The sequence below is a fragment of the Oncorhynchus clarkii genome, chromosome 16, assembly GCF_045791955.1.
Source record: "Oncorhynchus clarkii lewisi isolate Uvic-CL-2024 chromosome 16, UVic_Ocla_1.0, whole genome shotgun sequence".
Lineage (NCBI taxonomy): Eukaryota > Metazoa > Chordata > Actinopteri > Salmoniformes > Salmonidae > Oncorhynchus > Oncorhynchus clarkii.
Genome location: NC_092162.1, coordinates 18393726 through 18408065, shown reverse-complemented (window position 1 = coordinate 18408065; position 14340 = coordinate 18393726). Strand labels below are relative to the sequence as shown.

Sequence of the window (14340 nt, the reverse complement as noted above, 5' to 3'; positions counted from 1 at the left end):
TAAAAGTTTTTAAAAAAAAATTAAAAAAAATGAACACAGGTATAAATAGCCTGGGGATAATGAGGGTGACACCTGGAGGGGGGTGGAGACAAGCACAAAGACAGGTGAAACAGATCAGGGTGTGGCAATTGGCACTAAACTGAATTACGAGACAAGCTGTCAAAAGGGCTTATACCAAAGAGGAGAAAATAGCCTACTGTCAAACAGTAATGTATATATTTCTGTAATTAACTGACAATAAAAGCATGGTAATATGAAGGAAGCAAAGTTCATCACTTGTAATATACTGTGCATTTAGAAAGTATTCAGACCCATTGGCTTTTTATTCTAAAATTGATTACATGTATTTTCTTCCCCATCCATTAACACACAATAACAAATAATGACAAAGCGAAAATAGGTTTTTAGACATTTTTGCACATTTATTACAAATAAAAATATATGCCCAGCCCAGCCCGGGGGTGATACAATCTTCGGCAAAATCATTCGCAAGGAGATTCCTGCAAAAATATTATTTGAAGGTGATGTCCTATATAAGTATACAGAACCTTTGCTATAAGACTCGGAATTGAGCTCAGGTGCATCCTGTTTCCATTGATCCTCCTTGAATGGAGTCCACCTGTGGTAAATTCAATAGATTGAACATGATTTGGAAAGGCACACACCTGTCTATATAAGGTCACACAGTTGACAGTGCATGTCAGAGCAAAAACTAAGCCATGAGGTCAAAGGAGCTGTCCGTAGAGCGCCGAGATAGGATTGTGTAGAAGCACAGATCTGGGGAAGGGTACCAAAATATTTCTGCAGCATTGACGGTCCCCAAGAACACAGTGGCCTCCGGCGGCAGGTAGCTTAGGGGATAGAGCGTTGGGCCAGTAACCGGAAGGTTGCTGGATTGAATCCCTGACCCGACAAGGTAAAAGTCTATCATTCTGCCCCTGAGCAAGGCAGGACCCACTGTTCCCCGGGCGCCGTGGATGTCGATTAAGGCAGCCCCCCACACCTCTCTGATTCAGAGGGGTTGGGTTAAATGCAGAAGACACATTTCAGTTGAATACATTCAGTTGGACAACTAACTAGGTATCCCCCTTTCACCCATTCTTAAATGGAAGAAATTTGGAATCACCAAGACTCTTCCTAGAGCAGTCCTCCTGGCCAAACTGAGCAATCAGGGGAGAAGGACCTTGGTCATTGAGGTGACCAAGAACCCGATGGTCACTCTGACAGAGCTCCATTGTTCCTCTGTGGAGATGGGAGAACCTTCCAGAAGGACAACCATCTCTGCAGCACTCCACCAATCAGGCCTTTATGGTAGAATAGCCAGATGGAAGCCACTCCTTAGTAAAAGGCCCGCTTGGAGTTTGTCAAAAGGCACCTGAACAACTTTCAGACCATGAGAAACAAGATTCCCTGGTCTGATGAAACCAAAATTTAACTCTTCAGCCGGAATGCCAAGCATCACGCCTGGAGGAAACCTGGCACCATCCCTACCGTGAAGCATGGTGGTGGCAGCATGTTTTTCAGGGGCAGGGACAGGGAAACTAGTCAGGATCGAGGGAAAGATGAACGGAGCAAAGTACAGAGAAATCTTTGAAGAAAACCTGCTCCAGAGCGCTCAGGACCTCAGACTGGAGCGAAGGTTCACCTTTCAACAGGACAACGACCCTAAGCACACATCCAAGACAAAGCAGGAGTGGCTTTAGAACAAGTCTCTGAATGTCCTTGAGTTGCCCAGCCAGAGCCCGGACTTGAACCCGATCGAACACCTCTGGAGAGACCTGAAAATAGCTGTGCAGCAACGCTCCCCATCCAACCTGACAGAGCTTGAGGGTCTGAACACTTATGTAAATGTACTATTTAAATTTAGTATTTGTAATACATTTGCAAAAAATATATATATAATCCGTTTTATAATAAGAACGTGATGTAACAAAATGTGGAAACAGGTCTTAATACTTTCCGAATGCACTGTACAATAACATGTATAAATGTATAAATGTTACAGCGACTGAAAATAATTATAGTAGTAATAGAGCAGCAAAGCAGAAAGTAATACTCTCATCATCAAACAGAAGTAACTTGTAAATGCACCGCCTAGCCTAGTCCACCAGGATTCGCTTACTGATGTAGGGTTTACCTTGAGATACTCATATCCTACATTTTTATACCTAACTGAAAACGTCTGAGATTACAATTCACAACCCAAAGGCAGCCCCGCAGTTAAGCAGGGCATCAAAAAATTCATTGATACTCATATTGTTCCTCTCCACGGAAATCTTTAGTAAAAGGCGAAAGATTTATGCGATATGAAGAGAAACCAGAGTTTACTGACTATTCTTACGTGACATTGGGACGGGATTCAAGGACTTCCCTTTTCCGATAGCGGTAATACTAATCTCGCGATCCAGAAACAAATCTCGTGCCCTGTTCAACGTGTACAGTCATAACTATATAATGCATAACATTATGATCGTAAAAAAATATTCCTGTTTTAATATATTACAGTAGAAAACAAAAACTATTTCCCATGAAGTGCATGATGGGTAACTAGAAACGCATGCGCAGTTGAATTTGCACTTGCTTAACGGCAGGTGGCACTCTTGTGTTGATTTCGCCGTGCGTTAGAGGCTGTCAGAGATTCTGAAATCAACCACGTATCATTGAAACCCAGCTTCAGTTCCAAAGAGAAAAATTATAATATAAAATTAAATAAACTGGGTCATTTTATCTTAGGTAAAGTAGAAGTGTCCCCACCAGATCTTAGAATGTTTACCATAATAACTTTTAATAGTGACAGAGATTATGGAGGAATATATTTCTCTACCTGTCTGATCATGATTCCCTGCAGCACATATTTACACTGAACAAAAATATAAACACAACATGCAACAATTTCAAAGATTTTACTGAGTTACAATTCATAGAAGGAAATCAGTCAATTGAAATAAAATCCTTAGGTTCTAATTAATGGATTTCACATGATTGGGAATACACATATGCATCTGTTGGTCACAGATACACTACATGGCCAAAAGTATGTGAACACCTGCTCGTCGAACATCTCATTCTAAAATGATGGGTATTAATATGGAGTTGGTCCCCCCTTTGCTGCTTTAACAGTCACCATCCTTCTTTGAAGGATTTCCACTATATGTTGGAACATTGCTGTGGCGACTTGCTTCGATTTAGCCACAAGAGCGTTAGTGAGGTCCGGCACTGTTGGGCAATTAAGCATGGCTCGCAATTGGTGTTCCAATTCATCCCAAAAGGTGTTCAATGGGGTTGAGTTCAGGGCTCTGTGCAGGCAAGTCAAGTTCTTCCACACCGATCTCGACAAACCATTTCTGCATGGACCTCACTTTGTGTACGGGGGGGCATTGTTATGCTGAAAGAGGAAAGGGGCCTTCCCCAAACTATTGCCACAAAATTGGAAGCACAGAATCGTCTAGAATGTCATTGTATGCTGTAGCATTAACATTTCCCTTCAATGGAACTAATGGGCCTAGCCCTAAATCATGAAAAACAGCCCAAGACCATTATTCCTCCTCCATCAAACTTTACAGTTAGCAGGTAGCATTCTCCTGGCATCTGCCAAACCAAGATTCCTCCAGAGAACGCGTTTCCCCTTCTCCAGAGTCCAATGGCGGCGAGCTTTACACCACTCTAGCAGACGCTTGGCATTGCGCATGGTGATCTTAGGCTTGGCCATGGAAACACATTTCATGAAGCTCCGTCGAACAGTTATTGTGCCCACGTTGCTTCCAGGAGCAGTTTGGAACTCGGTAGTGAGTGTTGCAACCGAGAACAGACGATTTGTAAACGCTACGCGCTTCAGCAGTCGGCGGACCGTTCTGTGAGCTTGTGTGGCCTACCACTTGTGTGGCCTACCACTTGTATGGCCTACCACTTGTGTGGCCTACCATAACAGCAGTTACAGTTGACGGGGGCAGCTCTAGCAGGGCAGAAATTTGACAAACTGACTTGTTGGAACGGTGTCATCCTATGACGGTGCTACGTTGAAAGTCACTGAGCACTTCAGTATATGCCATTCTACTGACAAAGTTTGTTTATGGAGATTATATGTCTCTGTGCTCAATTTTATACACCAGTCAGCAACAGGTGTGCTGAAATAGCCAAATCAGGCTGTTGATTGTGGAATATTGTCCCACTCCTCTTCAATGGCTGTGCGAAGTTGCTGGATATTGACGGGAACTGGAACATGCTGTCGTACATGTAGATCCAGAGCATCCCAAACATGCTCCGTGGGTGATATAACTGGTGAGTATGCAGGCGACGGAAAAACTGGGCCATTTGACATTGTGTACAGATCCTTGTGACATGTGGCTGTGCATTATCATGCTGAAACAGGTGATGGCGAATTAATGGCACAAAAATGGGCCTCAGGTTCTCGTCACAGTATCTCTGTGCATTCAAATTGCCATCGACAAAATGCAATTGTGCATTTGCCCACTGAAGTTGGTTACGCCGCCTAATTGCAGTCAGGTCAAGACCCTGGTGAGAACGGCGATCACGCAGATGACCTTCCCTGAGACGGTTTCTGACAGTTTGTGCAGAAATTATTCGGTTGTGAAAACCCAGTTTCATCAGCTGTCCGGGTGGCTGGTCTCAGACGATCCTGCAGGTGAAGAAGCTAGATGCAGAGGTCCTGGGCTGACGTGGTTACACATGGTCTGCTGTTGTGATGCTGTTTGGATGTACTGCCGTATTCTCTAAAACGATGTAGGAGGCAGCCAATGGTAGAGAAATTAACATGACATTCTCAGGCAAAACAGCTTGTGGACATTCCTGCAGTCAGCATAGAATGCTACATTGAACCCTCTACTAAGCTGAGCAAAATACACAATTAATATCCACATGACTAGGCAACAAAATATCTGCAGAAACCATGTTCATGGATCTGTCTTACACATTATCATTGTGTATGCACTGCAGTGAGAGCACCTATGTTTAGCCTAGTTAAAAAAAAACACCATGGTAACATTCTGTATTTTGTAATTAGTGTTCCAGAAGAGGCCTGAGGTGAGACACTTCACCTGTCCCAGTTGAGGAAATTAAGGTAGACCAGAGACAGACCTGCGCTTCTGGGTTTGGCGCAAGGCTGCTAGACTTGTCCTGACAGAGCAGAAAACATATCTGTGAAAGGGGGCAACAAGACACATTCCACAAGTAGTGAGATCACTTTAATTAGTCACAAGGATAGTCAGAAAATGGCAGATGCTACATTGAGCAGTGGTACAACCAGACAAACATTGTACAGTATTTTGTAACAAAGCTGGCAAATACAGGCATCTCTGCTGTAAGGCTGTCTTGTAAGATAACCTCTGCTTTAATTCTGGTTACTTAAATCACATTGTGCTGAAACTGTAATTCCTGAGTCACTCAAACACTTCCATGAAGGGGTCTCCAGTATTTGACAAATTACGAGAATACTTTTGTTTAGATATATAAATTGATAATGGAATTTAAGACTCCTTAACACTCAGACAACTCATGTAGCAGCAGTAATAAAAAATAACTTTGAAAAAAAGTACAGAATGTATTCTCCATGATCATCATATATCAGGTCATCATGACACAATAGTTTGATGTTCAGTCAAATCGGTTTCTCAATTATCTTCATGGTCTATAAAAATGCATTTCTTTCCTGATCTGGGGTACAAATGTAAACAGATGTTGTTTAGGGCCTTGTTTTGTAATAGTCACCTAAATGCTTCCACGCATCAGGTTAAAACATAATGTGTGAGAAAACATAGGAGACAACAGAGTTGAATATTGGAGATGGCAGTTATTTTAGTACCGGTCACAGTAAAACAAATAGAAAAACATTTGTTAGACTTTGGAAAATACAGATTAGTACTACATGAAGACAATAGCATGGTGATGGTCACAAACCTTATTGCAATTTCAAGAGCAACGTCTATGCAAATCAGAATTTAGATGTTATGCTCATGTGCACGCACACACACACCTGTTTTCAGTACTTAATATTTCCCTACACACACATCAGAAAGATGGGTATTTACCTAGCTATGCAGACTCTGGCTTTGGTTAACCACACTGTAATAGCAAGGTTAGTGACGATGTGTATTCCTTTGGGGATAGAAATGCATACCAGGCTACGCCTCAACCTAGGATGATGCCTCCTGTTTATCCAGCGAGTAGACGTCACACCTTTGCTCTATCCCAGAGAGGGGTATGAGCTTCTCATTCTTTGATTGGCTCTGGGGTATCATTTGGTCATCAGTTCATACATAAATATAGTCTTTGTCCTCTTCATATCAAAATAAGGCATGTTTCACACCACAGAAATATTTTTGTCCCTGGCTAGACAGTGAGATTTCATCAGTTCTCCTGTCTACATTCCTCTCTGCTGACCCCAATGGCAGTGGGTGGTATGGCATTACGCAGTTGAGCGAAGGTGCGGACGAGCTGGCCTCATATCAGATAGCCTTGACGTCCATGAGATGGCTGTGCTGGGCTCCCTGCCTCTGGGCCTTGACGCCCTGCAGTCTGCGGCCGTGGAGGGTGAAGCGGGACCAGGCCATTAGCTGCAGCAGGGCGCAGGAGATGGGCACAAACACCAGCAAGTAGAAACAGCCCTGGCGCAATGGAACAGTGGAGCTCGCTTGGCCCGAGACAGGGGGCGCTGCCACTGAGTCCTGTACAGAGTTTCTCTCAAAGATATCGTAGCCTGGAAAGAAATAGCCAGATTAGAATAAATAACAGGCATGAACCCGTGGGAATCCACCTAGAGTAAGGTTGGTGAAATTGGTTTGATTCTAGTTCATTCACAGCGGCGGATATCTGCATTTCCATCATCAAGGAGCCTTCATTAAAAACAGACCTTTTCCCCCCACTGTCCATATAAAGTATACCTGTGTAGACACACAGCAGCCAGGTGCCGATGAGAGGGGCGAAGGTCTGGCCAGGCTTGGTCACCAGGGCCACCATGCCGAAGAGCAGCGCCGACGCCGCCTGCTGGCGCCGGTTCACCACAAAGTCCTCGTCCACCAGGTCCGTGATGACCAGGTTCAACAGCTTGCAGGTGCCCTCCGTAAACACCCGGTTACTGAGGGAGAAGGACATTTCAGAGCCGTTACTGAAGTGTTGGCACTGTTTCAAACTGCTAATATACAAATGAGGTGGATTCTGCATCAGATTTTCCTGAGCAGGAGTTTAAAAATAACAATAATCATAATAATAATAATAATAATACTGGGTCAAGGCATTTATACGAAGTCCGAAACCAATAGAGCAAAGCCTCTCCCCCACTCTGACTTTATCTCAGTGTACGCTATGAAAACAATGACACTGTGCCAAGAGGACAAGTGGTAGGCTTCGCCCAGCCACTGCCAGCCCCATGTTGATAAAGGGATTGGTCGTCTTGGCTGACAACACTCAGCCAGATCCAATGCAAACAGAGCCACACAAAACAAGTATTGGAAAAACCCACTGGGTCCTTGATATGAAAATAACTTCCATGACTTGAGTACATGACCTTGATATCTAAACTGTGTGTGTGTGTGTGTGTGTGTGTGTGTGTGTGTGTGTGTGTGTGTGTGTCAGTACCTGGCAATGAAGATGCACAGCAGGTAGACCTGGTCGGCCCCGGCCAGCAGCATGGCCACACTGAGGGCTAGCTTGACCAGGAACAGCCAGCGGATGACCGTATACACCCCGTAACGCTGGCACAGGGTCAGGAAATACAGGTTGTTCAGGTGGGGGGCTATGTAGGAGATCCCTGTGAGGTGAGAGCAACTGTTAGTGGACAGTAAAACTCAGCCCAAAAAAATAAGAAAATGTCCCTTTTTCAGGACCATCTTTCAAAGATAATTCATAAAAATCCAAATAACTTCACAGATCTTCATTGTAAAGGGTTTGAACACTGTTTCCCATGCTTGTTCAATGAACCATAAACAATTAATGAACATGCACCTGTGGCACGGTCGTTAAGACACTAACAGCTTACAGACGGTAGGCAATTAAGGTCACAGTTATGAGAACTTAGGACACTAAAGAGGCCCTTCTACTGACTCTGAAAAACACCAAAAGAAAGATGCCCAGGGTCCCTGCTCATCTGCGTGAACATGCCTTAGGCATGCTGCAAGGAGGCATGAGGACTGCAGATGTGACCAGAGCAATAAATTGCAATGCCCGTACTGTGAGACGCCTAAGACAGCGCTACAGGGAGACAGGACGGACAGCTGATCATCCTCGCAGTGGCAGACCACGTGTAACAACACCTGCACAGGATCGGTACATCCGAACATCACACTTGCGGGACAGGTACAAGATGGAAACAACAACTGCCCAAGTTACAACAGGAACGCACAATCCCTCTATCAGTGCTCAGACTGTCCGCAATAGGCTGAGAGAGGCTGGACTGAGGGCTTGTAGGCCTGTTGAAAGGCAGGTCCTCACCAGACATCACCGGCAACAACCCACCGTCGCTGGACCAGACAGGACTGGCAAAAAGTGCTCTTCACTGACGAGTCGCGGTTTTGTCTCACCAGGGGTGATGGTCAGATTCGCGTTTAAGGAATGAGCGTTACACCGAGGCCTGTACTCTGGAGCGGGATCGATTTGGAGGTGGAGGGTTCGTCATGGTCTGGGGCGGTGTGTCACAGCATCATCGGACTGAGCTTGTTGTCATTGCAGGCGATCTCAACGCTGTGCGTTACAGAGAAAACATCCTCCTCCCCCATTTGGTATCCTTCCTGCAGGCTCATCCTGACATGACCCTCCAGCATGACAATGCCACCAGCCATACTGCTTGTTCTGTGTGTGATTTTCTGCAAGACAGAAATGTCAATGTTCTGCCATGGCCAGCAAAGAGCCCAGATCTCAATCCCATTGAGCACGCCTGGGACCTGTTGGATCGGAGGGTGAGGACTAGGACCATTCCCCCCCCCAAAATGTCCAGGAATATGCAGGTGCCTTGGTGGAAGTGGGGTGACATCTCACAGCAAGGACTGGCAAATCTGGTGCAGTCCACGAGGAGGAGATGCACTGCAGTACTTAATGCAGCTGGTGGCCACACCAGATACTGACTGTTACTTTTGATTTTGACCCCCCCCCCTTTGTTCAGGGACACATTATTCCATTTCAGTTAGTCACATGTCTGTGGAACTTGTTCAGTTTATGTATCAGTTGTTGAATCTTATGTTCATATAAATATTTACACGTTAAGTTTGCTGAAAATAAACACATTTGACAGTGAGAGGACATTTATTTTTTTGCTAAGTATTAAATATGTAGACAAATAATATTAATTACTGACAATAATAATAAATGTTTCCTCACATTCTAAAAACGAATCCTCCCAAAAAAATAAAATACCAATACGAAAAGCCGGGTCCCAGATCTGTTTGTGCAGTTTTGCCTATTCCTATGGTCATTGTCAGACCAAATGTACAGTATAATAGACAAGACAGCACAAATAGATCTGGGACCAGGCTATGAAACTAATCCCATTCTATGAATGAGGCCTTTCCCTGGTCATGAAACATAACCAGCAGTAGTACGCTCGTCTCTTACCCAGCAGAATGGAGCCAGTGGAGGCAGAGATGCTGTCAGAGAGGAGGTGCTCCAGGAACAGAGGGAAGAAGTTGCTGTTGAAGTGGCAGTGAAACACCTGTACCAGGTTCATAGAGGCGAACCACATAAAGTTTCTGTGCTTGGAGAGCTGCCTTAGATACTCTCCTAGAGTGACTGGCGTCTCCTGCTGAGTCAGAGGGTTCTGGACAATGCTCAACCTGAGAGGGGGAGGAGGAGGGGGATTAGTGAAAGGACAATCAGTGTCACACACACTACCCAGGGGATTGAGTCTGTAAACTGAGCAAGTGTTAACGTCATCTCCCTGCCAGACATACCGTATGAGTGTGTGCAGACTGTGCAATGTTATTAACTCGCAATACCATTAGCAAGCAATATCCATGGCCAAGGCTGGCATAGGCACCACGGGATAGAAATATTAAAGGCTTGATTTGAAGCCATAAGGTGAGTTGTTGGACGCAAACCCATAAACAACAGGTGTTGTTCAGTTGCCCCTTGCTTGTCAGTGAACAATGTAAACCGAGTGTTTCTCAAGTGCATACATGAATGATCGTGTCACCTACTCTTTGAGTGCCTGCGCCTCGTCCTGCCTCAGACGCGCCTCCTTCTCAAATCGTCTCGTCAACAGGCGCGACACGGCGGCGAAGCCCAGTGCCGAGACGGCCGCCAGCGTCACGCAGAAGAGCCGGAACGAGTGGAAGTCGCCCTTGTCCCAGACGCTGTAGGACAGGAAGACGGAGAGCGAGCCCAGGGCGCTAAACAGCGAGCAGTGGAAGTTGAGGCGCGTGCGGTCATTGGCCGACACGGCCAGGTCGGCCAGCAAGGCGTTGTGGTTGAGGTCCACCACGGTGAGGAATCCGTCGTACAGGCACAGGCACACTAGGAACTGGATGCCCGGCCGTGCCCATGACACCCAAAAGGCCAGGAACGAGATGGCGAACAGGGGGCCATTCCGGGAGAGGGCCGCTAACCGCTTTAGTACCACCTCTGGGCTGGAGATCTGGGTGCCAGACCTACGATGGAGGGGAGTGGAAAAAAAAGTTCAGTGCAACGGTAAAGACAAACTTCTCCCACTTTTCACCAACTGTGGCGTTCAACCGTGCTTTCAAGATAGAGAGTGAGAGAAAGTTAAAAATAGGGAGGGAGCGAGAAAGCGGGAGAGAGAGCAAGACAAAGATATTTAAAAAGAGCAGGGGAACGAGAAAGCGGCACCATTGATTTGAGAAAGAGAGGAAAGAGAACGAGGTCTTACTGTGAGGAGCTGAGGAAGGAGCGGTCACTCAGCCAGCCGAAGAGAGGGTCGTTCAAGCTGTTCCATATCAGAAACACTGCCTGTGTGGGCAGAGAGAGAGGGGGAGGAGTTAGTAGAACAGACTAGCATTAAACACCCTAACCCAGAAAAAAGCCAGGGAATCAGTCATTGTCACACTGTCTAAAGCAGAAAGCTTCCAAAATACAGCTATTATAATAACCCATGGAGAGCAGGAAGTGTCACTCACCTCTCCCACCCAGAAGGAGAGCTTGTCGATCTTGTAAACAGAGACAAAGGTCTCCACGTAGTACAGCAGGAAGACGTTGTGCAGGATGGAGACAAACAGGGCCAGGGAGCCGTAGAGGACTGCAGTGGAGACACCAGTGGAGACAGCTAGCGTGCAGCCCCTCCTACCCATTCTCGTCACTCAGTCACTCTGCTGTTCCGTTCTCCGCCGCTACACCACGCTCATCCCACAGACCAGCCGGGGCTAGGGGCACCACCGTGCCCACTCCTGCCAGAGCAAACAAACATGTGAATAACCATTTGGAGGGCTGACTAAATGTGGATGTGCGAAGCAGTGGAGGCTGCTGACACGAGGACGGCTCATAATAATGGCTGGAATGGAGTGAATGGAATGGCATCTAACACCTGGAAACCACCTGTTTAATACCATTCCACTCCAGCCATTACCATGAGCCCGTCCTCCCCAATTAAGGTGCCACCGACCTCCTGTGGTGTGAAGTATGAGGTGGGTTACGTTACCGTACAGTGGGAGAAGAGCGAGCTTGAGCAAATAGACATGAAGGAACAAGAGTAACACATAGCGTACTTACACACACACACACAAAACTGACAATAGGCCATGTCTGAACAGGGTAGTCTCCATTACAGAGATCAGGGTAATTTCACACACCGAGGGCCATTCAATGCATTATAAACTGGATCGCAGGGCTGTGTAAGCAGGTGAGGAAGAACAGGCCATTTCCATGGCAACCCCTACTCTATTCATTAGGTGAGAGTGAAGCTATTGTGAGCAGTTACACCATGTCCCAAATGGCCCCCTACTCTCTACACAGTGCACTACTTTTGATCAAAATCCTATGGGCCCTGGTCAAAAGCATTGTGCTGTATAGAGAATAAGGAGCCCTTTAGGACAGCATTAGTTTCTCCTGTGTCTCCTCTGGCCCAGCTGGATGACAGGGGAGGGTGTAATCCTATCCTCTGATCACTGCGATTATGGGGTCCATCTCAGGATACTAACGACACCATTCTCATAAAAGCTCTTAGCTGGCCTCTTTCACACAGGGAGACACTTTAAAAAGACACCAAATCTCTCTCACGCTCATATTCTAGCTTTTGGTCCTCCTTCTATGGTTGGTTTTGTAGGTAGGCCCTCTTTTTGCCTGAGGCACACTAAGGTGTAGCCTTGCTTTGTCCTCTGTCAAATGTCAATAAAGAAAAGTTGCCTTAATTCAATATTGATCTGTTGAATCACTTCAGCAAATAATTAGCTCATCTGCTATTTGTTAACTGGGTGGAGCATTGCCTGCAAAGCCTAACAATTATTTTTATCCTCATATCCTCCTCCTGTGGCCTGGTGGTTTACTGCTGTAGCTTTGCCATCTGTAAAGTGAAGCCTAGAGGCAGTTATTCCAGCACGATCCTCCCTTCAGAGCACAAGTCTCACATGTGGCATCCAATGGAAAAAAATACACAGCCTAGGCTCTGGCTACACCTCACAAGCCATGGTCCTGTTCTACCACTATGCCATTTTACAGAAAAAAAGTGAAATCAGTCAACTCGCAAAAACTCATTCTAAACAATTACATTTGCTTCAGCTCTCACTATAGAAACTGCACACAGGGTTCTGGTTAGACTACATTTCAACAAATACAAGAACAGCAAGTGCCAGCTGTGTCTGATCCCATCAGATCCATGCGGTGGAGCGGAACGACTTCGGAGCATTGTACATTTCCAAATGTGATTCCCATCCCAGTCGTCTTAATTGATCTAATCTTCTGGAAACAGGTAGGAGAGTAGTATGTGTACAGTATAGTTCAGTGCACCTCTAATTAAAGGTAGAACTAAGTTGTAATGGATATCAGGGCAGCTCTCACCTGACTGTAGAGACTGGAGACGCTTCTTGGCAGAAAGAGTAGGTCGTGATTATCAGCCAGTCAAGGCATTTGGTAGCTAGTTAGTAACGTTACCTATTTAAATTGAGTTAGCTGTACACATATAGCTAGCTGTACACATATAACTAGTTAGCTACACAATACGATTTCTGCCCCGTACTAGATATTTGTCCAGTCCTTCCACAGGTTAACGTTAAGTTAGCTGGTTACAGCTAGGCTAACCAGTAACCAACGAGTTAAGTAGCTCGCCCTGGCTGTGGTTAGACAGGCGCCTAACCACAAAGACAATGTACTTACCATCGTCATTGAATGAAGCCTCTGAAACGAGTGGGAAACCTTGCTAATCAATACAATTTTCAACAGGCGGCTGCTAGCAAGACAGTTTACATTAGTACACGTCACATCAACCATATATCAGCCTCGCCCACTGGGCTGATCACGAATCGGATTTCAGAAGGGTTTCCCCACCATAGAGATAGATAGAGGACTCATCTTTGTATTTGTGTTATTATAGTGTTTTGACAGCATGGGCAGCGCCTTGGAGGCAATCTCCATTTTGAAGTTGTCCATTTTCTTCTTCACGATTGGCCGATCCCTCCTGATGACCAATTTTGACATAACTCCATGTCAACAGGAGGGTTCAGCCAATGAAGTTGAAATTCCCACCCAGTTGATTACATTAAAATGGTGGAAGCCCTCAATGGCTCTGCCTATTTATTGATTTATTTCACCTTTATTTAACCAGGTAGGTAAGTTGAGAACAAGTTCTCATTTACAATTGCGACCTGGCCAAGATAAAGCAAAGCAGTTCAACACATACAACGACACAGAGTTACACATGGAGTAAAACAAACATGCAGTCAATAATACAGTATAAACAAGTCTATATACGATGTGAGCAAATGAGGTGAGATAAGGCAGGTAAAGGCAAAACAAGGCCATGGTGGCAAAGTAAATACAATATAGCAAGTAAAACACTGGAATGGTAGATTTGCAGTGGAAGAATGTGCAAAGTAGAAATAAAAATAATGGGGTGCAAAGGAGCAAAATAAATAAATAAATAAAAGAAATACAGTAGGGAAAGAGGTAGTTGTTTGGGCTAAATTATAGGTGGGCCATGTACAGGTGCAGTAATCTGTGAGCTGCTCTGACAGTTGGTGCTTAAAGCTAGTGAGGGAGATAAGTGTTTCCAGTTTTAGAGATTTTTGTAGTTCGTTCCAGTCATTAGCAGCAGAGAACTGGAAGGAGAGGCGGCCAAAGAAAGAATTGGTTTTGGGGGTGACCAGAGAGATATACCTGCTGGAGCGCGTGCTACAGGTGGGTGATGCTATGGTGACCAGCGAGCTGAGATAAGGGGGACTTTACCTAGCAGGG

The 14340-nt window shown here is 45.4% G+C and overlaps 1 protein-coding gene and 1 non-coding gene across 2 annotated transcripts; both read right to left on the bottom strand.

The window, feature by feature from the left end:
* Positions 1-2210: 2210 nt before the first annotated feature.
* Positions 2211-2326, bottom strand: LOC139369041 (U5 spliceosomal RNA). The gene has a single exon (XR_011627042.1). It is a non-coding gene; the product is annotated as a U5 spliceosomal RNA (small nuclear RNA).
* A 2858-nt stretch (positions 2327-5184) lies between these two features.
* Positions 5185-13541, bottom strand: LOC139367490 (major facilitator superfamily domain containing 13A). Its single transcript, XM_071105717.1, has 8 exons — positions 13264-13541; positions 11076-11342; positions 10829-10908; positions 10140-10589; positions 9559-9776; positions 7591-7762; positions 6897-7090; positions 5185-6712 (listed from the first exon to the last, which is right to left on the bottom strand). Exons 2-8 carry the CDS (start codon positions 11244-11246, stop codon positions 6462-6464), a joined length of 1536 nt encoding a protein of 511 aa, XP_070961818.1. The 5' UTR covers positions 11247-11342; positions 13264-13541; the 3' UTR covers positions 5185-6461.
* Between the last annotated feature and the right edge of the window lie 799 nt (positions 13542-14340).